This window comes from Condylura cristata, unplaced genomic scaffold (assembly GCF_000260355.1).
Source record: "Condylura cristata isolate star-nosed mole 26May11 unplaced genomic scaffold, ConCri1.0 scaffold00034, whole genome shotgun sequence".
Taxonomy (NCBI): Eukaryota; Metazoa; Chordata; class Mammalia; order Eulipotyphla; family Talpidae; genus Condylura; species Condylura cristata.
In genome coordinates this window covers 15,880,365-15,898,661 of record NW_004567135.1, presented here as the reverse complement: position 1 = coordinate 15,898,661, position 18,297 = coordinate 15,880,365, and the positions used below count along the sequence as shown (strand labels likewise).

The following is an 18,297-nucleotide window of genomic DNA, read 5'->3' as shown; positions in this document are numbered from 1 at the left end:
ATCACTGGAGTACGGTGTAGGGTCCAGAAAGCTGGAATAGGGGGTGGAGTCCATAAAACTCTGCAGAGTTCCTTTAGGACATCCTTCCTCTTAACACTTCTAGTTCTATTTTTCTTTCTTTTTTTGCTGAAAACTTGTGCTTTTAAAATATTTTTTCAAATGTTACTATATAGAAAAGATTAATGTCGTACATACTAGAAGGTTTGAACATCTTAAAAGTATTTAATACTTGAGTCCCAACCTTGGGAATTGTATTTAATATTTGTGTCCCAACGAATTTCCATTACATTTTTTCCTCAGTGGTCAGTAGTGTTTTTTTTTATTATTATTATTTCTATTGTTAGATATTATGGATGTAAATTAAAATAGCACACGGACTTCTATAATAAACTTTTTTTCCCAGGAACTATATTGTTGACATTGTTGAAGTCATCACCGTGGGAAATCTCACATGTTTGCTATATTTTCTTTTCATAGAGTTATCAGATCTGAATATTCTTCTTACAGATACAGTATCCCATAATTTGACAATCTTCAGCATTAATACTGCTATAATATACATATATGCATTTACTATCAACATTTTCATGTCCAGGAGTTGGAAGCCTATGAGATAAAACAATTTCCATTAAATGCTGAATTTCCTTTATATAATATTTGAAAGTTTAAAGTCTATGATATTTGCATAGCTGACAAAAGAAGAAATCAACTTTCCTAGTTAATCAACAATACACATAATAAATATATTATACCTCATAATTTAATACTAAATCTGGAATTGGGAAAGTACCAATTTCATTCTGATGATAACACATGACCTTAGGCAACGTGAAATAGTGGAATATATATACAGGGATTGCTAGCTATCAACTCTTATCAACTCTCTAGGTAAGGTAATTTAATATCTTCAATTTTCACTTAGGTTTGCTATATTTCCTTTACATGCTTATAATCTGAAAATTTCATTATTGGTTCTCACCAATCATAATCTGGGTATAGGGGTTAAGTCTCAGTTCTGTCACGGAGAGCTGTCTCCCTACCAAGCAATTGACCCGTATGACACAGCAGACAGCTCCTATCTCACATGCCAGCTCTTTCCCTAGCAGCAAATTTCCCTAGCAGTGAATTTCAGTCAGTCTGCCTCCTCTGCTCCCTACTTTGTCTCTAGTGAATCCTCTCACACCTCTGGCCTTTACCTCAGGCCTAACCCTCAGTTCTTGTAAGCAAAAGTAAATCAATACTCCAATACTCCAAAAAAAAAGGATAAATTGTCACCTGACCTCTGTACTTTTTACATTGTGAGCAACATTATTTATTCGACCATCCTTTAAGACCTCAATTATAAAAGTTATAAGCAATCTAAATGAGTTATGCAAGTTAAACATTTTTTCTGGTACTGTAATTTTCATGTAATTCTTTCCACTTAATTTTTGTCTTTTCCAAGTTGCTTTACTATGGCTGCATCTATTATTTAATCTAACATTTGTTCATATTCACAATAAATGATTTAATTAAAAATACAATTATAAGAGATTCTAGTCTAGAATTTGAAAACAAGAGACTTACATGTTCAGGGTAAGATCTGTACCATCCAGCCAAACCCATTTTGACTGTGTACTGTCGTAGTACAAGTTCATGAAGAACTTTGCTTGTAAATTTTCACAAGGCGTCTTTGACAATTTCTTTATAAAATTCTATAGAAAAGGTGGAAAAGAAATGACAAGATAGGCCCTCCCTGGTGGCGCAGCGGGTTAAAGCACAGCACTGAGAAGCTAAAGCCACTTCCGCATGAGTTCGATTCCCGCCTGCCCCGGAGGTGACCACATGGCGTGGCAGACCTCTCCTGACCCGCCCGCTGCTCCCCTCAGCAGTGTACTTCGTCCATCTGCCTGTTCTGCTCCCCACTCTGTCTCTGGTGAAGCCTCTCGCAGCCCCTGAGCCTCTGGCCTGTACCCCAGTTCTGTATGAATAAATAAATAAATCTTTAAAAAAAAAAAAGAAATGACAAGATAAAACTTCCTAAGAATGAGAACTGTGATTGCTTGAATACCTTTATTTCACTTACAGACTTCCCTGCAAATCTATCCTACTATATGGAAATAACCTGGAGAGATTCACCTTAGCGCCTTTAGCCATATGACTGGATCATCTGCTAATGATTCTTTTCCCTTAGTTATTCATTATATTTTAATCACTTTATTTGGTTATAGGTCATGCAAATGAACAGAATTTCATCTTGATAGTTACAATAGACACTGAAAATCTATTAGTTTATACAATAAATAATGACGTGTCACAACATTTGAAACATGGGTGGGAAAGGGGAGAAATAACAAGGGTTTTATCAGGTACCTGATATTCCTACCTGATACAGGTAGGAATCAGGCTAAAAGTCAACTGAGTACATTATTGGTGCATGTTATCCTAAACAATGAGGAAAGAAATTCACGTATTACTAATGTTAATATGAAAAATTAGTCAAACCATAAATATCGCTGGAGTTTTCATGTAGAAGATGCTTTAGAGGTAGATAAATCTTGAGTGATTGCTGTACTAGTTAAATTTTAGAAACAAAACTCACTTATATTTAAGAAACAAAATCTTACCCTTACCATCTCTTCTTCAGTATCGAATTTAAGAAATGTTGAATTTAAACTAGTGCAATAGTCTAGACATTGATTCCAAATCTTCTTGATTCTTGACAAATAGTAGCAGTTTTCTCCACGCTGATACCATTCATTGGGACAATTAGGAATATTCCAGCCTATTAAAAATGGCAGAATATAGCCAAATGTCTCCCATCAGAGCATGTCACATCCAGTAAGTTTATAGAGCAAATGTATGCTGTACAATGAAACAGTTTTATTTGGCATTATATTTGTGGGCCCTCAAATTTAGTAATACCTTTATTTTACATTATTGATTCATATCCTTGAAAATAGTTTAGACTTCATGATTCATAGGAATATATGAGACAATTTTAAAATCATATTATTAGGGCCCTCCCTGGTGGTGCAGCGGGTTAAAGCACTGCACTAAGAAGCTAAAGCCACTTCCACATGAATTCAATCCCCGCCTGCCCCGGAGAAGATCCACATGGCGCGGCAGACCTCTCCTGACCCGCCTGTTGCTCCCCTCAACAGTGTACTTCGTAGATCTACCTGTTCTGCTCCCCACTCTGTCTCTGGTGAAGTCTCTCACTGCCCCTGCACCTCTGGCCTGTACCCCAGTTCTGTATGCACAAATAAATAAATCTTAAAAAAAATGACATTTTTATAAATATGTTGAAAATACATTTCCAATATAATATGTCTATATATGTGTAATATATATAATATATATAAATTATATATAATTATATTTATATATTTTAAAATTATATATTTATGATTATATATATATATATATATATATATATATATATACACACACACAAAATGTTGGAAAAAACATTAGGCCTCAAATGTAGTCCTTAGTACAGGATACCAATGAGACTTAAAAACTCACCTAATTGTAGTTTCTTCCTCTCTCCACTTTGCAGTTCTACACCCTCACTCTGGAATTTCCTGATCAGTAACACTGAAGGTAGGTGGTTTACACAAAATCTTTTTTCTTATTTTTTAATATCCTATCCCACTTTTTTTCTGACTATAAGACTTCATATCTATTTGAAAATATAATCTCACAGGCAACAAGGAAATCAGCTAATGCAACACGAGTTCTCTCTTCTCCTGAAATTAAAATTATGACTCAGAGACTTCCAAGATTCCCTGTTTTATTTGCTTCCTTTTTGTAGGAGATAATTTCTGTGTGTTCCTCTGCATTAAATGAGCTCTGATCACTGAAGAGAACTCAGAAAGCCCATTTATAAATATAAAGATAACAATATTTGGACTCCTGTGCCTGGCACTGTCCTAAGTAGGAAATAACAAAATAATTAGTGAAACATAACTTGCATTGAGTCATCTGCATGATGAGACCCCTTTAATTAACTCCAAGGCAAGGTGACTTTTCCTGAAATAACCTTGCTTTTCTTTTGCCAATAACCATGTGTAATGGTCTATCTTCCTGAAAAACCTGTATTTTCTGTAAATCCTTATAGAATTTTTCTTCTTGCCAGCCAGAAAGTGGCCCAATTCATGAACCATATATTAAAGCCAATTAGATATTTATATTTGTTAATTTTGTTTTCAAAAATGCACATCACTACCTGAGAAATACTCAGTTCCACTCAATCCTCATTTCTGCCTACATGTATATTCTGTATGTGTCAAGCAAAGTAAATTAGACAAAGTGAACTGTCTTCTGAAACAAATTACCACCGAGTCTTCTAAAATTACCTGTTTCACTTCTTTCCTCATTGTAGATGTTTCTTGTATTAAATGACTTCTGATTCACTGAGGAGAATTCAGAGAGATCATTTTTAACCTCAAAGAGAAAAATAATTGTACAATCTTGTATGCCTCATCTTCAGTCTTGGCAGAGAATGTTATGTTTGTGCATGGAAGAGAGCAAATCAAAATTGCATTATCTCTAACAGATTCCACTGTGTGGGTGGGGGAAAATAATGTATTTCTATTTTACACAGTGACTTACACTTTGTGGCTAAAACTCCAACAGACAAAAGCAGCGCCAGGCAAATGATCCCCACAGTCGCTGCAATGGCTTTCCATAAAAATAGAGGAGGAAGATCTAGGAAAGAGAAAAGTATACCTGTGGCATCATCATAAATGTTTGTCAGAGTTCAGCTTTTTTTTCATGTGTAGTAAACTACACAACCCTAAAATAGGGGAAAGCAGTTGATCTATAGTCATTATTCATTCTGTGTTAGCTCAAGTCGAAAGCATTAAGGTGAATTGAATTCCAGAAAGTACATATCCCTGTCTCTGTGAGGAGACAGAACACACACACTCTACTTCATTTTACCAAAAGAGAGGACAGAAGGAAGCAGACACAAAGCACCGAAGAATTTTAGCAAAGTCTCTTAAGTTATGAACAGTTATCATCATATTAGAATTCTATAGAACTAGAAAAAAAGGAGTTCACTCTCTTGCCAACAAAATCTGTTGATCTCCATTGGGTGCTCACAAAAAGGGGAGAATGTCAGAAGATATGAGTGACCAAGTTATGTGGGGCAGTTCTTCAGGCACTGACTATATTCATGGGTGTAGTAGACAAATCTGGGGACCTTCCCTGAATGAACCCTACATAACCTAACAAATAACTTCCTATAAGGAGCAAACATCACCAGGTGTCTGGATCTGGTGACTTCAGGACCCCAATAAAGACAAGCTGGCTCTGAGGAGGGTGTAATATTAAATGCCCCAACCTCTCCACCTCCTGCATTAGAGCACACATAAAATTGGAGTTCCTTTGTGAATTCTTTAGTTTGCTTTCTTTTGCCCTAATGAATCTCTATGCAAAATTGAACTTGTCCATTTTAATCGGTGGTGGGCATAAACTGGACTCATTGGGCACATCAGAATCTGCTTCCATTAATCCTCATGCTGATACCAGTTATTCACCGCATCTGATTAGGCACGCTATCTTACCTGACACAGAACACCGATTGAAAGGTGAAAACAAATGTTGAAGAAGGAGGGTTTAAACCTGTCACTAGCCCATTAGCATTTTAGTGACATGCCAGTAACATCTGTAAAAATCAGAAAACTAATCAAAAATAGGAATGCGGCCTTCCCTGGTGGCGCAGCGGGTTAAAGCACTGCACTGAGAAACTAAAGCCACTTCCGCATGAGTTCGATCCCCGCCTGCCCCGGAGGTGACCACATGGCGTGGCAGACCTCGCCTGACCCGCCCGCTGCTCCCCTCAACAGTGTACTTCGTCTATCTGCCTGTTCTGCTTCCCGCTCTGTCTCTGGTGAATCCTCTCACCCTCCTCATCTCTGGCCTGTACCCCAGTTCTGTATGAATAAATAAATAAATCTTTAAAAAAAAAATAGGAATGCACATTTTTCAGAGATGTCTCAGTTCAGAAAGGATGTTTAAGGGAAGAAACAGATGCATGATATTATGTGAGTTCACTTAATTGAAACAGATGTGAGCTTTCTTCATGCAATATGTAACTAAGACATCTAATTCACCCCGGTATCCATAATAATCCTGCATTATGAAATCATCATCATTTGGAGAGTTGATCATTTTTTTCTATTTTTACAAATCAATGATCAAAATGTATAAAATTAAAAACAGAAAAGGAGAGCAGCAACCAATGGAGCAGGGATTAAATGTAGGTTTTGAAATGCAGAATGTGAATGGCTTACTGGCATGAATTAGTTAATCAGTGGAGCACTGAAGTTGAAAACAAAGGACATGGAATCCAGGCCATTTACTTACTTTGACACTTTCACCATGTTTAAAATAGTGTCAATAGTGTCTAATTAATACTGATAGGACTTTTGAGAGGATTCAACACATTATATTACATATGTGATTTGAAAAGTCCTGCTTTATAGTAAATAAACAATAAAACTTGAGACTTAAGTGAGTGATGGGAGTAGAGCTTCTAGACTTTGGTTGTCTATATCTTTGGGGTTTTGCTCTGATTGAACCAGGAATGACCATCTGCAACCCTGGCTACTCTGTAGCTCCAGAGATGAGGTGGAAAGTGTTATGAGGACAGGTTGAAGGAGAACAGGTGAGCATCGACTGCAATAATATAAAAAAGAGATTAGCAGTTTAGAATGGTTATTGACAAAGTAGAGAACCTGGTAAAAATCTGCTAGTTTAAAGTAATCGCTGCCAGGGTTTGCTGATGGAAACTGCACCAGTGTAAGCCTAAGGAGCTGTTCTGGGCTTGCAGACATGAACAATTAAAAACATGAAGTTATAATTAAGTCAAGGGAAGCATCCCAGGGTAGGAGGACAGCGCATCCAGAGTTCAGTTTGAGATAAATGTTGGACAACATAATGACACTGAGGATGGAATCTGGGTTTACTTGGTCTGGAATTCAGGAAAGAATCCCAAACTGATTTTGAATAATTTTGAATAATTTGCATGTAAGTGATATTTAAAGCCAAAAGCTTAAGGGAATCTCTAGGGTAAATGTACAAATGAAAGATAAGGGAGTAGAATGGATCTAAAGACACTGAAATTTAGAGACCAGGGACAATATGCATTTTACTACAAGAAAACTAATTTATGGAGTAAACCTTCATTTTGGAAAAAGAAAACTATATAGAAGCTTATCTAAATGAAATGGAATAGTTTTATTACTTATGTATGCAGTCATGTAATTATGTGCAAAATGATCTGGAAAAAAATAGGTCCAGATTTTATTCAGGGATGCACTTATTGTCTAGTAAAATATCCTCCATTTTTCTTTTTTGGTGACTGGTCATTTTATATAATGCAGTACTTTCAGAATAATGCTTTGTAAAAGTTACTCTGGTCTTCTATGACTTTTCCTTATATCCATGAACATATCACCATACATTGAGAATATTTATCACCTTTACCTTGTAAACAATGAAACCTAAGACCAGAAGATATCTCCGCATAATGCATAAGAATCACTGATGTATTCTTCACTATACCATATGAAGCCAAATATTGATCATCATATCTGTCAATTCATAGTTGTAGGTGTGTGAAGGAGATATAGAACAAGGAATGTCCTTTTAAAAGATTTCATTAAATTAGAAAAGTAGAGTTCCTTGATAGATTAGTTGAGAGCCGTTGATCTCTGGGATAAGAGGAGACTTGAAGCTCCCCGGGGAAAGATGGAGCTTCAACAATTTAGGCTGAATTTCAAACATGCCATTCATATGTGTGCTCACTCATATGTGTGCGTTCGATAAGAAATTCAATTTATCTTGTAATGTTCTTTTGGTATGGATTTAGATGTGAGAAAGTACTTTATAAATTAAAAGAAACTGAAAGGTTCTGTTATGCAAAATAAATAATAGTGAAGGTGTCATATATATTTATAAACATACCAAGAAATAATAAATACATTAATATTTTTTTCTGTGTGACTAATGCTTACTACATGTACTGGAAAGATGAGTTGATCATTAGGAATAAAAAATAAAACTTTCTGAATATATTATGGGCAATTTCTACTGCAGAAAAATTTTTTTAAATGACTAAGGGTACAGCAGGTAAAATTAGAAGATATTTCCTCAATAATCATATAGAGGTTACATAAATAAAATGTAAAAAACAGCTACCTTAAAATTTAGAATGCAATCAACTATTTAAAAATAATAGTATGTCTTAGACAAAATCATGAATATACATTTATAGTGAACAAAATAAAGCTAGCACATTAATTCTAATCATCCCAGATACTGATTTGAAACATTTGAAAAATAGAAATTAAATAGAGTTAAAATATAAAGGAAAACAAATTTCTAGTAATAGAAGATAGTCAAACTTCATATGTTGACTTATTCTACTAAAATGATAGCTCTGTAATTTCTGTAAGCAAAAATTTTAAAAGTTATGCTTGGAAGTCCTTACTCTGGCAAATACATAAAACATTAAAGTAAGAAAAAATAAGCAACAAATTGTAGTAAGTATAAAAAAGAACATCCCTTTAAATTTTCTAACTGCTTGATTACCAAATATACTACTATATATAGTGATATTTTAAAATCACAGAAAAAAGTATATTTCATAATTCAATCAACAAATCTTTCACTAATTCAAAAAACACTGATTCAATGTTTGCAATTTAGAGAAAAGTTTTAAACTTCATGGTAAAAAGCCTTGATCTGTTCTCCAAGGATCTATTTCCCCTGCTTTATAAAAGATAAACACTTAAGTTGTTTGTGCATGTGAGCATAATAATCCATATAAACTTGTATGTTTTAATGCAATTTTTAAAAAGAAAATGCAGAAAACACACATACCTTTAGGAATAACAACTGATAGACCCTTTTTTTTAGTTATTTCAAGTTCTTGATTTTCTTGTGGCTTAGATGAACATTTACGTAGCATATTAGTATAAATTATTTCACTCATTACTGAAAGGTAGAAAGGTGATGAAATAAACAGAAAGTTATTTTTCAATGACTATAAATTATGAAATTAGTAATAAAAATGGTATTGAATAAAATAAATTAATCTTTGGAATGAATCTAAAGACCTGGGAAGTTAGATGTAATCCCAGACATGAAAATACTTGAGAAACAAAAATAATATGAATTCTTTCAAGGTGTTGAGCTGGTATGACATATCATTTCTGGACTCTAATTCTGTTTGTTCACAATAATATATTATGAACATGCTTCTATTTAAGTGATAAATCTGTCACTCACAGATAGTGAAAATGCAGCAGGTGATCATTTTCTGTGCTGACATCCATGGAATCAGACCTGCACAACCTGCACCCAGGCCAGGCTCACCTTCCCCTGCTCCTTCCTCCTTCTCAGACTCCCCTTCTTTTATTTTCTCATAATTCCTCTAATACATTTCATTTTCAATATAACTCGAGTACTTCTCCATCTTACATGTTTGATCCCAGTTCTTTCAAGCATGTTTTCCTCTTATTTTTGCCGACTATAATATTAGTTTTTTTTAGAATTATTCTAATTTCACCACCTTATAAAACTCACAGATCCTTCAATAAAAATCTTCTCCCAATGTTCTATTAGTCTTTACTTGTCATTAGCCTATCAAGTATCTCCTTTATATTGCTAACATTAAGGTTTATCTATCTCATTAATCTTTGTTATACCATAATTGCTCGTTTAATGTCTTCCTACAATTTGATAAAAGTTAAATTATCTTCGAAGCTAACATTTTATCACTAAATAAATCCTGGCTATGATGAAATTTAAAAACATTATACCTCATTATCAATTTTACAGGAATTAGTGAGAGCTCTTTTTAACACTCTTATTAGAAAAAATAAACCCAAGTTTATAATTTTCAAAGAAACATTTATAGGAAGATAAGTTATGATTTCTACTTTTGAATTTTGTTAACTTTCTTTAAACCTAAATTTCATTTAAATAGCCATTCTTACATGTCACAAAATGTAATATCAAATAACAATAATCACATAATAGTAAAATTATCTTCAATAAAAATATAAAAAATTAGTTTCTTTAGGTCAGTCAATTATTCCTGATTTCCTCTTAACATTTCATCTGCCTTCTTCTTCATCTACTCTGAATGCCACAGAGAGATATAGATACACAGATATAGCATGCTTGAAAATCCAACATGCATATATTATTTACAATAATACATATATATATATATACCTGCACATTGAATTAACATTCTATTTTTGAATATATCTTTAACTTCTTTCAATCTTATTTCCCCCAAAATTCTAATACCTGCTGAGAAATAGAATGAGTATCTCAGAAATTGTAAATACCTGATTTTTAGAAGAAAATGATCTTTTGAAGAGTGCGTATGTATATCCTGGGAAGGCGTAGATGATATCTTTTATTAAACAAGTTGAAATTTAAAATTTTTGATAGTCAATCGTATGACTTTAGAGCCAGAAAGAAGCAAATGCAGAAGCTAATTGTGCCTTTGTCACTCCCATAAGAGACTGATAGATGAACACAAAGGTCAACAATAAGAGAACTCTGGAAGCAACCACACAGGAAACTCTTCTATGCTGCTCAATTTATCTCTGCCTCATCTCCAGATTGGGCCTTTTATTGGTCTCCCTTCAGTTACACAGAGTACCTAATAGATTTTCTCTAATAGTCAAGCCATTTACTTCACCCTTTGCATCATCACAGATACAATTTAATATAAATCATTAATAAAGAAACCTTAAATATTTGCATTAATGCCAATGTGCTTTCCACATTCTAAATTCTATCAGTATTCTGGTTGTATTATTTGAGCACTTTGTGATGTCTCTTGCTGACCCTTTCAGTGTAGGGCAGGTGTTGAATTTCATCACTAGATGGTGCTTGCATGACCTATCTCAGTCCCCCTCTGTCCCACCAATGTCTATTCGTCATGTCACAGCCAAATAACAAAAATTCTTCTGAGTTATTCCCATCCATATCAAATATACATTTTCAAAATTGTTTTATTCTTTGTGTAATAGAAGACTTTTTTTTTGATAGTGCTACAATAGTTTTGCTTATATTCACTTTGAATTATATTCATTTTACTTTTTATTTTACTTATTTTAATAATTTCAAAGAATATAAGCTAATAACTATGGATCATTTCTTCATCATCTGTAGTAAAAGAAACATTTCAAACATAAATGGAAAATATAGTCACATAAATAAATGGTACATAAAAACAGCAATAACCCTTTTAAAACTGCCCAATAAATTTTGGGTAAAAGGATAAATATAATGAAGTAGCATTGATTCTAAGGAACTATGAGACCTTTATAACAAATGTGATAAAGTAAATATCAAGGAAACTTTATTAACCTCAAATATTTAACTAATTATTCAATTCATAAATTTATTATTGCAAATAAGCTGGTAACGAATATATGGAGATAATTAAGATATATCCATAGACATAAAGAATATTTTCTATAAATCCAATGAAAATTATATACTTAGAAGTTGGAAACTACAAACTTTCTAAATTTTAATTATTAATAATCAAAGTCTTAATCTTTTACCAAGGAAGAAACAGAGAAAATGCTTCTGAACCACGCACATTTTTGTAACCAATGTCATTTCAATTAAAAAAGAAAGAAAGTTGGGCCCTCCCTAGTAGTGCAGAGGGTTATAGCACAGCACTAAGAAGCTAAAGCCACGTGAGCATGAGTTCGATCCCCACCAGGGATGTGATCCACATAGTGCGGCAGACCTCTCCTACCCACCAGCTGCTCCTCTCAGCAGTGTATTTTGTCAGTCAACCTTTCCTGCTCCCCACTCAGTCTCTGGTGAAACCTCTCACTGCCTCTGTGCCTCTGGCCTGTACCCCAGTTCTGTATGCACAAATAAATAAATGTTGAAAAAAGAAGAAGAAGAAAGAAAGCTCTAATTAGATAATAAGCATATGTGCAAATATTTTAAATAAATATAGAAAATGATCTTGAGGCACAGAATGTTATTAGAACAATATTTGAAAAAAAATCTAACATTTATTCTCTTTTGTATATTCTAATACTGCAAAGCTTCTCAAATAAATTGAAAGTCTACAAAAAGAAACACTTGAAAATTGCTTAGTGAAAGAATTTTGTAACCCAGCAGGGAAATTAAAAGTATTTGCATACACAGATGCTATCACAAATATGTGGTGAAGTATAGAGAAACCTATCTAGGGATCAGATAAACAAGCTTAAAATCCAGCCCTTGAAAGCTGACTACAGCCCTTGAAGCATCCAGAAGGGGGGAGGGGTCGCAACAAAGAGGGAAAGAATCACAATAGACTGTGGTGGAGGACTGCGGGTTACCAGGAGGTGATGTATTATGGCAGGGATACCTGGTGATGGTGTCGAAATATTAATTTAAAATATTAAGTAAAATAAATAAAATAGAAGAAAAAAGTTTACTAATATTAAAATATAATGGGAAAATCTTGAAATGATTCATTAACTCAGTTTAAAATGATGTTACAAAATAAAGCCATCAATGAATAAAAAATATACTTGTGAAGACTTTTGTTTGTGAATTACTCATGCCAAGATTTAAAGAAAAATAAGAGGAAGAACTATCTATGCTAGTGGTTAAACTCATATCTAGATTAGCACAGAAAGGACTTTACTTCTGTAAAATCAAGGTCCTCTAAAGAGACAGAAAACCCCCACTGCAAGTTCCACAGCTGCAATGAGCTTATGGTGACCAGCATGTGAAGGGTCTTGGAGCTGATCAAACATGGTTGATGGCCCTACTGTAGGGCCCCAAGGTGTTTCCTGGCAATACAACGGGGGTGACCTGGATATGAGTACTTACCCGCATACTTACAAACTCAGTATGATGCCCAAAGTAGATACATAGAGATAAATTTTAGAAGCGCTATTTTTAATGGGGAGAGGGAATAGGGAGTCAGAGAGACAAATTGCGGAACACTCCCTATAAGCAAAACCATTTGCTGTGAGACACAAGGGTACAAGTTGACCTTGGAAAAGCAAGAGAGATATGAGAAAGAACTGATTTTGAGGAATGTGAGTTGGCAATGGAATTTCCCTATTTAGTACTCCATACAAAAAACTAAAATGATGTTGACAGAATGTTTGCAGAAAATGCTTATTTTATTTAAATTTCTACAGAGAAAATGTACAAAAATACATGCGTCAAATGTATCAATTTAATGATAAATATGAATTGATTAAAATTTTATTTACAATCTTTATTTTGGTGTTTTATCATTTCAAGTGGAGTGAACAAATTCATCCATTTTAAAACATTTTCATATATATAACAATCACATGATGAGACAGTTTGAAATATTTTACATATTCTAGAAGTAGACAATTGTAATAACATGAGAGATAAAGCTACCATTCTTGAGGTAGACCTCTACTGCCACTCCTGCTCACTTCTATCTAAACCATTTGTTGTTTACAAATATAAAGGTTTTGGGTACTACAGGATTCTTCAAAAGCCCCGCTAAGTGGGTTGTATAATACACAGTTCTTTGAGTTCGTAGTTTGAGAGACTGACAACCTGCAATTAAAAAGAAAAATGTTAACACTTGGTAAAAGAAATGAGAATCTTCGGCAATGTCACTTTTATTAAATGATAGAGCTTTTCAAAGCATTTGAATGATTCATTAGTTTTGTCCAATAGCAACAATTTTCATGATTTCAGAGTAAAATATGAAATCTAGGTTATTGTCTCAGTAACCAATAGCATTAAGACTGGATATTTTGTCTTTGTTTTTAAATATGGTTTTGAAATATGATAGACTCTTCTTCAATTTTGCATCAACTCTAGTACCTAAACTATTCTAGGAAACCAAGTTAGGGCTTACAATTTGACTGATGCCAAAGTCCCATGTTTAAATAAGATTTAAAAAACTAAAAATATTCAGAAAATATAACTGAAAATTTATAAAAAGTAAGCTGAGAATATTGGGCTCAAGAAAAATAAAGAAAATCATGGATACAGTGTTTCACTGGACAATTCTGAGAATATTATGACCTACCATGCACAAACACCCATCGAAGGAAAAAGTCCAGTGTCACAAGCTCTGCTGTGGTCACAAGTACACATGCATTACGTCACTTGAGCATAACGTTTTCTGGATGCAGCTAAGATTGCTTTTCTGTTGAATCTATTTTTTTCTGTATGTTCATGGCCTAGGAAGATTATCTTATCTACATCAGTGGTGTGACAAACATAAACTCATAAAGAACAGAGAATCCCTAGAGTGACAGAAACTTACAGCTCCTTGGAGACAGTGGAGTTATCCTCCCACACCCAGGTATTTTCTTTTTCACTGTAGGTGACTCCAATCCAGTAAAAGCCTAAACTGTACTTCATAAAGTTCTGCTTAGAAACAGAAACAAACAAACTGACCTAATTAAATCTATTCTGGGGTAACATATTTTTCAAAAGTCAGTATCATCTTTGCAATCACACAAACTGAAAGCACTAATACTTGGTTTAAAAGGTAGTCAGCAGTCTTATGTATCCTCACATATCAGGCCCATCCACTTATGCAAGGGATGAGAAAACTTTCACTTTTTTTAAAGAATTGGAAAGATTTTAGGATCATATATTTCATATTGATTCCACATCTCAAAATAGTGCCAAAATATTCAGAATGACAAGATAAATTACCAATCAATTGAAGATCTAAAAATTACAAATATTTAGTTATGGTCTTAAATAAAATAAACCTATTATATCTTCTTTAAATTATCTCTAAAATATTTCTTATATTTTATTTGACATGTGCCTTGAATTCTAGTCTAGTAACATAATCATAGACAAATTCCATGGAGATTTTATAATGGTTGTTTCAAGTTATAGGATATTAGTAAACTATCATTTAAAAACAAATATTCAATACTATCTGACTAAAGGCTTGAATAAAGTTATTTAGTTTACTGATATGGTACATTTTCCCAGATCAAAAAGCATACTAAACCAGAATTAAATCCAGAATTAAATACATGCCAGTTCATCTCTCGTGTGCAACTGAAGTAGAGTAGAACTGTGATTATAACATGAATCCCTACTTTCTTCCCACGTCTTGAATACACTGGAAATGAAGTAACAGTTGCATTGATAGCCAACCCATCTTTCTGGGCAAGAACGGTATCCAGAGTCTAAGAGAAAAATAACATAGCTGTTGACAGAGGAGATCGTTTTTCAGAGCTCTATACATATTGAAAAATTATTTTATAATTTATTCGTTTTTCTACAAAATTTTTGAAAACTTGAGTATAAAGTTGAATATTCTAGAGACAGCTAAAAACATTTTGTTTAACCTGCTCTTTTTCTGTACTATGGATCTAACAGTACAGTAAGAGCTAGAGATCTTTAAAGGAACAAAATGTTATAGATATTTTCTGAATAATAATTTTGTACATCAGGAGAATTCTGATATGTGTGTTGGGTATTTTATTTTATGGAAGATGCATGAAACAATTAGTTTTATACAGTTTCCACTGTAGCATCCTGAGTATTCACTATCCTCAGGGACAAAAGTCATGACACATGGTAGACGTTCAAATGGTTGTCAGATGAAAGGTGCAGGAGTCTGTAAGGGGTGGAATTAGAAGATGAAGAGCAATGGATAGAAACTTTCAGTTAGAATGTGAATAAATTCTGAGGATCAAATGTACAACATTGTGAAAGCAGGTAGTACTAGTCTGGTATATACCTATATAATTTGCAATAAAAAGTAGATCTTAATGTTTTCAGCACAAAAAGAAATAGTAATTATGGGATGTAATAGAGGTGTTAGCTGATACTATTGTGCCTATATCACAATGTCTGTCAAATTAAACCTTTGTAAGTCTAAAATGTACAAGATATTCTGTGTTCATTGCTTTTCAATGAGTACAAAAAAAAATGGAAGGGCAAAAATATAAACATAAAATGAGAAAATGAGATATGGTCACAGAAAATGCTGAGACAACATGGACAACATTTGCATAAAATGCGTGAAAAAATGATTTTTGAGCTGGCTTTCGTGAATAAATAATACCTAGTGCTTAAGAGATCATGCTATAAATTCTGAGTCATAAAAGATGAAGAAGCAAAGTTAAAGAGACAGAAATGTGTGGATGGGGAAACACTGCCAATTAATGAGGATTAGCTGGAATAAGCAGTGCACCTTTTGATTTTTTACTGAAATATGAACACTCAGACAGGAAAAACTAGGTTGTTTCATTGCAGACTAGTGTTTTCCTCAGTATTTAAATATCATTATATAAATGATGTGTTCAATATAATACAATCATTCCTATACTGGAGAACAATGACATGAAATGAGACATAACTAGTAGGTCAATTTGTGTAACTAGACTAGAATATTCCATAGTAAGTTTGTATGCAGAAAACAGGAAACTGACAATTTCATCCTCTACCAATTTCAAAGTTTACAAACCATGGAGCCTACCTTCCTGGAATTGGGTGGTAGTTCCTGGAGAAATTGTTGGCTCAATATTTGGTTTATTGAGTACTAAAAGAAATGATTAGAAACTATTAGACACAAATTTGTAAATAGTAAATATTGCATATTTTTCATCAAGATTTTGAACTTGATAATGACTTCCCAAGCAAAACTTACAGTTGTTCAACATAACTCCCAAAGTAGCCATCAACAAAAGGCACATTACTCCTAATATCCCAGAAATCCACCTCCACAGAGTGTTCCGAAAAGCTGTAGGAAAAGAGAAACAGGGTGATAACTTCAAGGAAAAACACACAAGAAGTTCTTGAAAGCAGGAACTAGCAGAGAATACAAATCATTTTTGACTTGCTAATCTGGTTCCCTTGCCAGTGGGACATTGGAAATGAAGACAAACCTTTGAAAATTCCAAGTAATACCAAAATAATCCACTGTAAATTATCCTTATTTCTTTTTCCTTTTCCTGAGATCCATCTTAATAATGTGGTTTGACCACATTTGTTTTGTTTTGTTTTGTTTTGTTTTGTTTTATTTTGGGGGGGAGCATAGAAATATGGAGGCCTGGAGTAAGAAGAAATCAACAGACACAAAGTTTTGTTTTGGTCTTCACATAAGAGAGTAATTCTATTTTCTCAAGAAATATCACCAGAGGAATGATTCCCCATAGGCAGAGGTGGAAAGTTAGGATTCATTAATAATATTATTTATTCAAGATATCAAACCAGTAGGTATCGAACTCAGAAGTAAAATGAGTTTGTCAGATCCACAGTCTTCTATGTAACATGTTATCAGTGTGAAAATATCACTTGCTGAAAGGGTGCCCTTCTTTAATTTCAATACAGTCCCAGTTCTGCTAAATGTCAGACTGCTCATAGTAGATAATAAATGGAGAAGAAAAGACAAAGGATGCCCTGGACCTGGTGTGATGAGAGGCTCCCCAACAAATTTAAGGGTGCCACCAAGGTGACTGCACTTACTTTATATACTTTGAATGGTGATGCATAAGAAACCACTGCTCCAAGACACTGTTTTTTCTCAATCCCAAAATTACTATCTCATAGGAATTTTCCCTCAAACAATTGAACATTAGAAGATTCTGCATTAATATCAGCACACTCCCTAAGAGTGCTGGCATTAACAGTCTAATGTGTCAAACTGTTAGTCTGATTGCCTTTGGATGTCAAACAAAATGATAAATTTTTATAAAGTTGTAAGCATTCAGCAGTAATATTTGGCATTTTCTACTTACTTCTCTGCTCAAATTGTGTTGCTCATAATTGAACCATGTAAATATCCTCAAAGTACTTAGTGCTGTCCCTGTCAGAAACCAGCCTTTTTAGAGAAACTTCACAAATTAATTCCTATGTTAGGGAATGGAGAATCCTAGAAATAAAATTCAGACAAAAATAATAACCTAAAAATCTCACGTGTTTCCCACCCCTGCCCTGAAATTAGCAATCCATGACATCTACTGTCTGGGTGCTTTTATGTGTTTAATTGCATGGCTTGGTACATACCTGCCATGAGGATGGGTGTCCAGGTCAGCGCAGGGAAGGCTCCTTGCTCCAGGACATCCAGGTCGGATCACGAATTAGCTGGAGGCATGAGAATCAGACATTTGAGTTAGAAAAGAGTTAAGAAAAAAAGAGTGTTCGTGTGTACAGTATGCTTGAATGACCTCTCTATTGGTGAGAATGGACAGTGCGAACTAGAAGCAGCAAAATCATGAGCTTCTAATTTGTTCCGGGACCACAATACAGGAAATTCTCACTACCTGCTCAGCGCCTCCCTTTGTCTGT

The 18,297-nt window shown here is 34.0% G+C and overlaps 1 protein-coding gene across 3 annotated transcripts; it reads right to left on the bottom strand.

Annotated features, from left to right (window-relative positions):
* Nucleotides 1–322: 322 nt before the first annotated feature.
* On the bottom strand, nucleotides 323–10,577 carry LOC105854339 (natural killer cells antigen CD94-like). 3 transcript variants are annotated; one of them, XM_012732351.1, is made up of 7 exons: nucleotides 10,353–10,577; nucleotides 8,875–8,988; nucleotides 4,597–4,692; nucleotides 4,341–4,397; nucleotides 2,607–2,764; nucleotides 1,567–1,694; nucleotides 323–606 (listed from the first exon to the last, which is right to left on the bottom strand). In XM_012732351.1, exons 2-7 carry the CDS (start codon nucleotides 8,984–8,986, stop codon nucleotides 483–485), a joined length of 675 nt encoding a protein of 224 aa, XP_012587805.1. In that variant the 5' UTR covers nucleotides 8,987–8,988; nucleotides 10,353–10,577; the 3' UTR covers nucleotides 323–482. The 3 variants fall into 3 exon arrangements, with proteins under 3 accessions (XP_012587805.1, XP_012587806.1, XP_012587807.1); XM_012732352.1 differs by having other exon boundaries at nucleotides 2,613–2,764; XM_012732353.1 differs by lacking the exon at nucleotides 4,341–4,397.
* Between the last annotated feature and the right edge of the window lie 7,720 nt (nucleotides 10,578–18,297).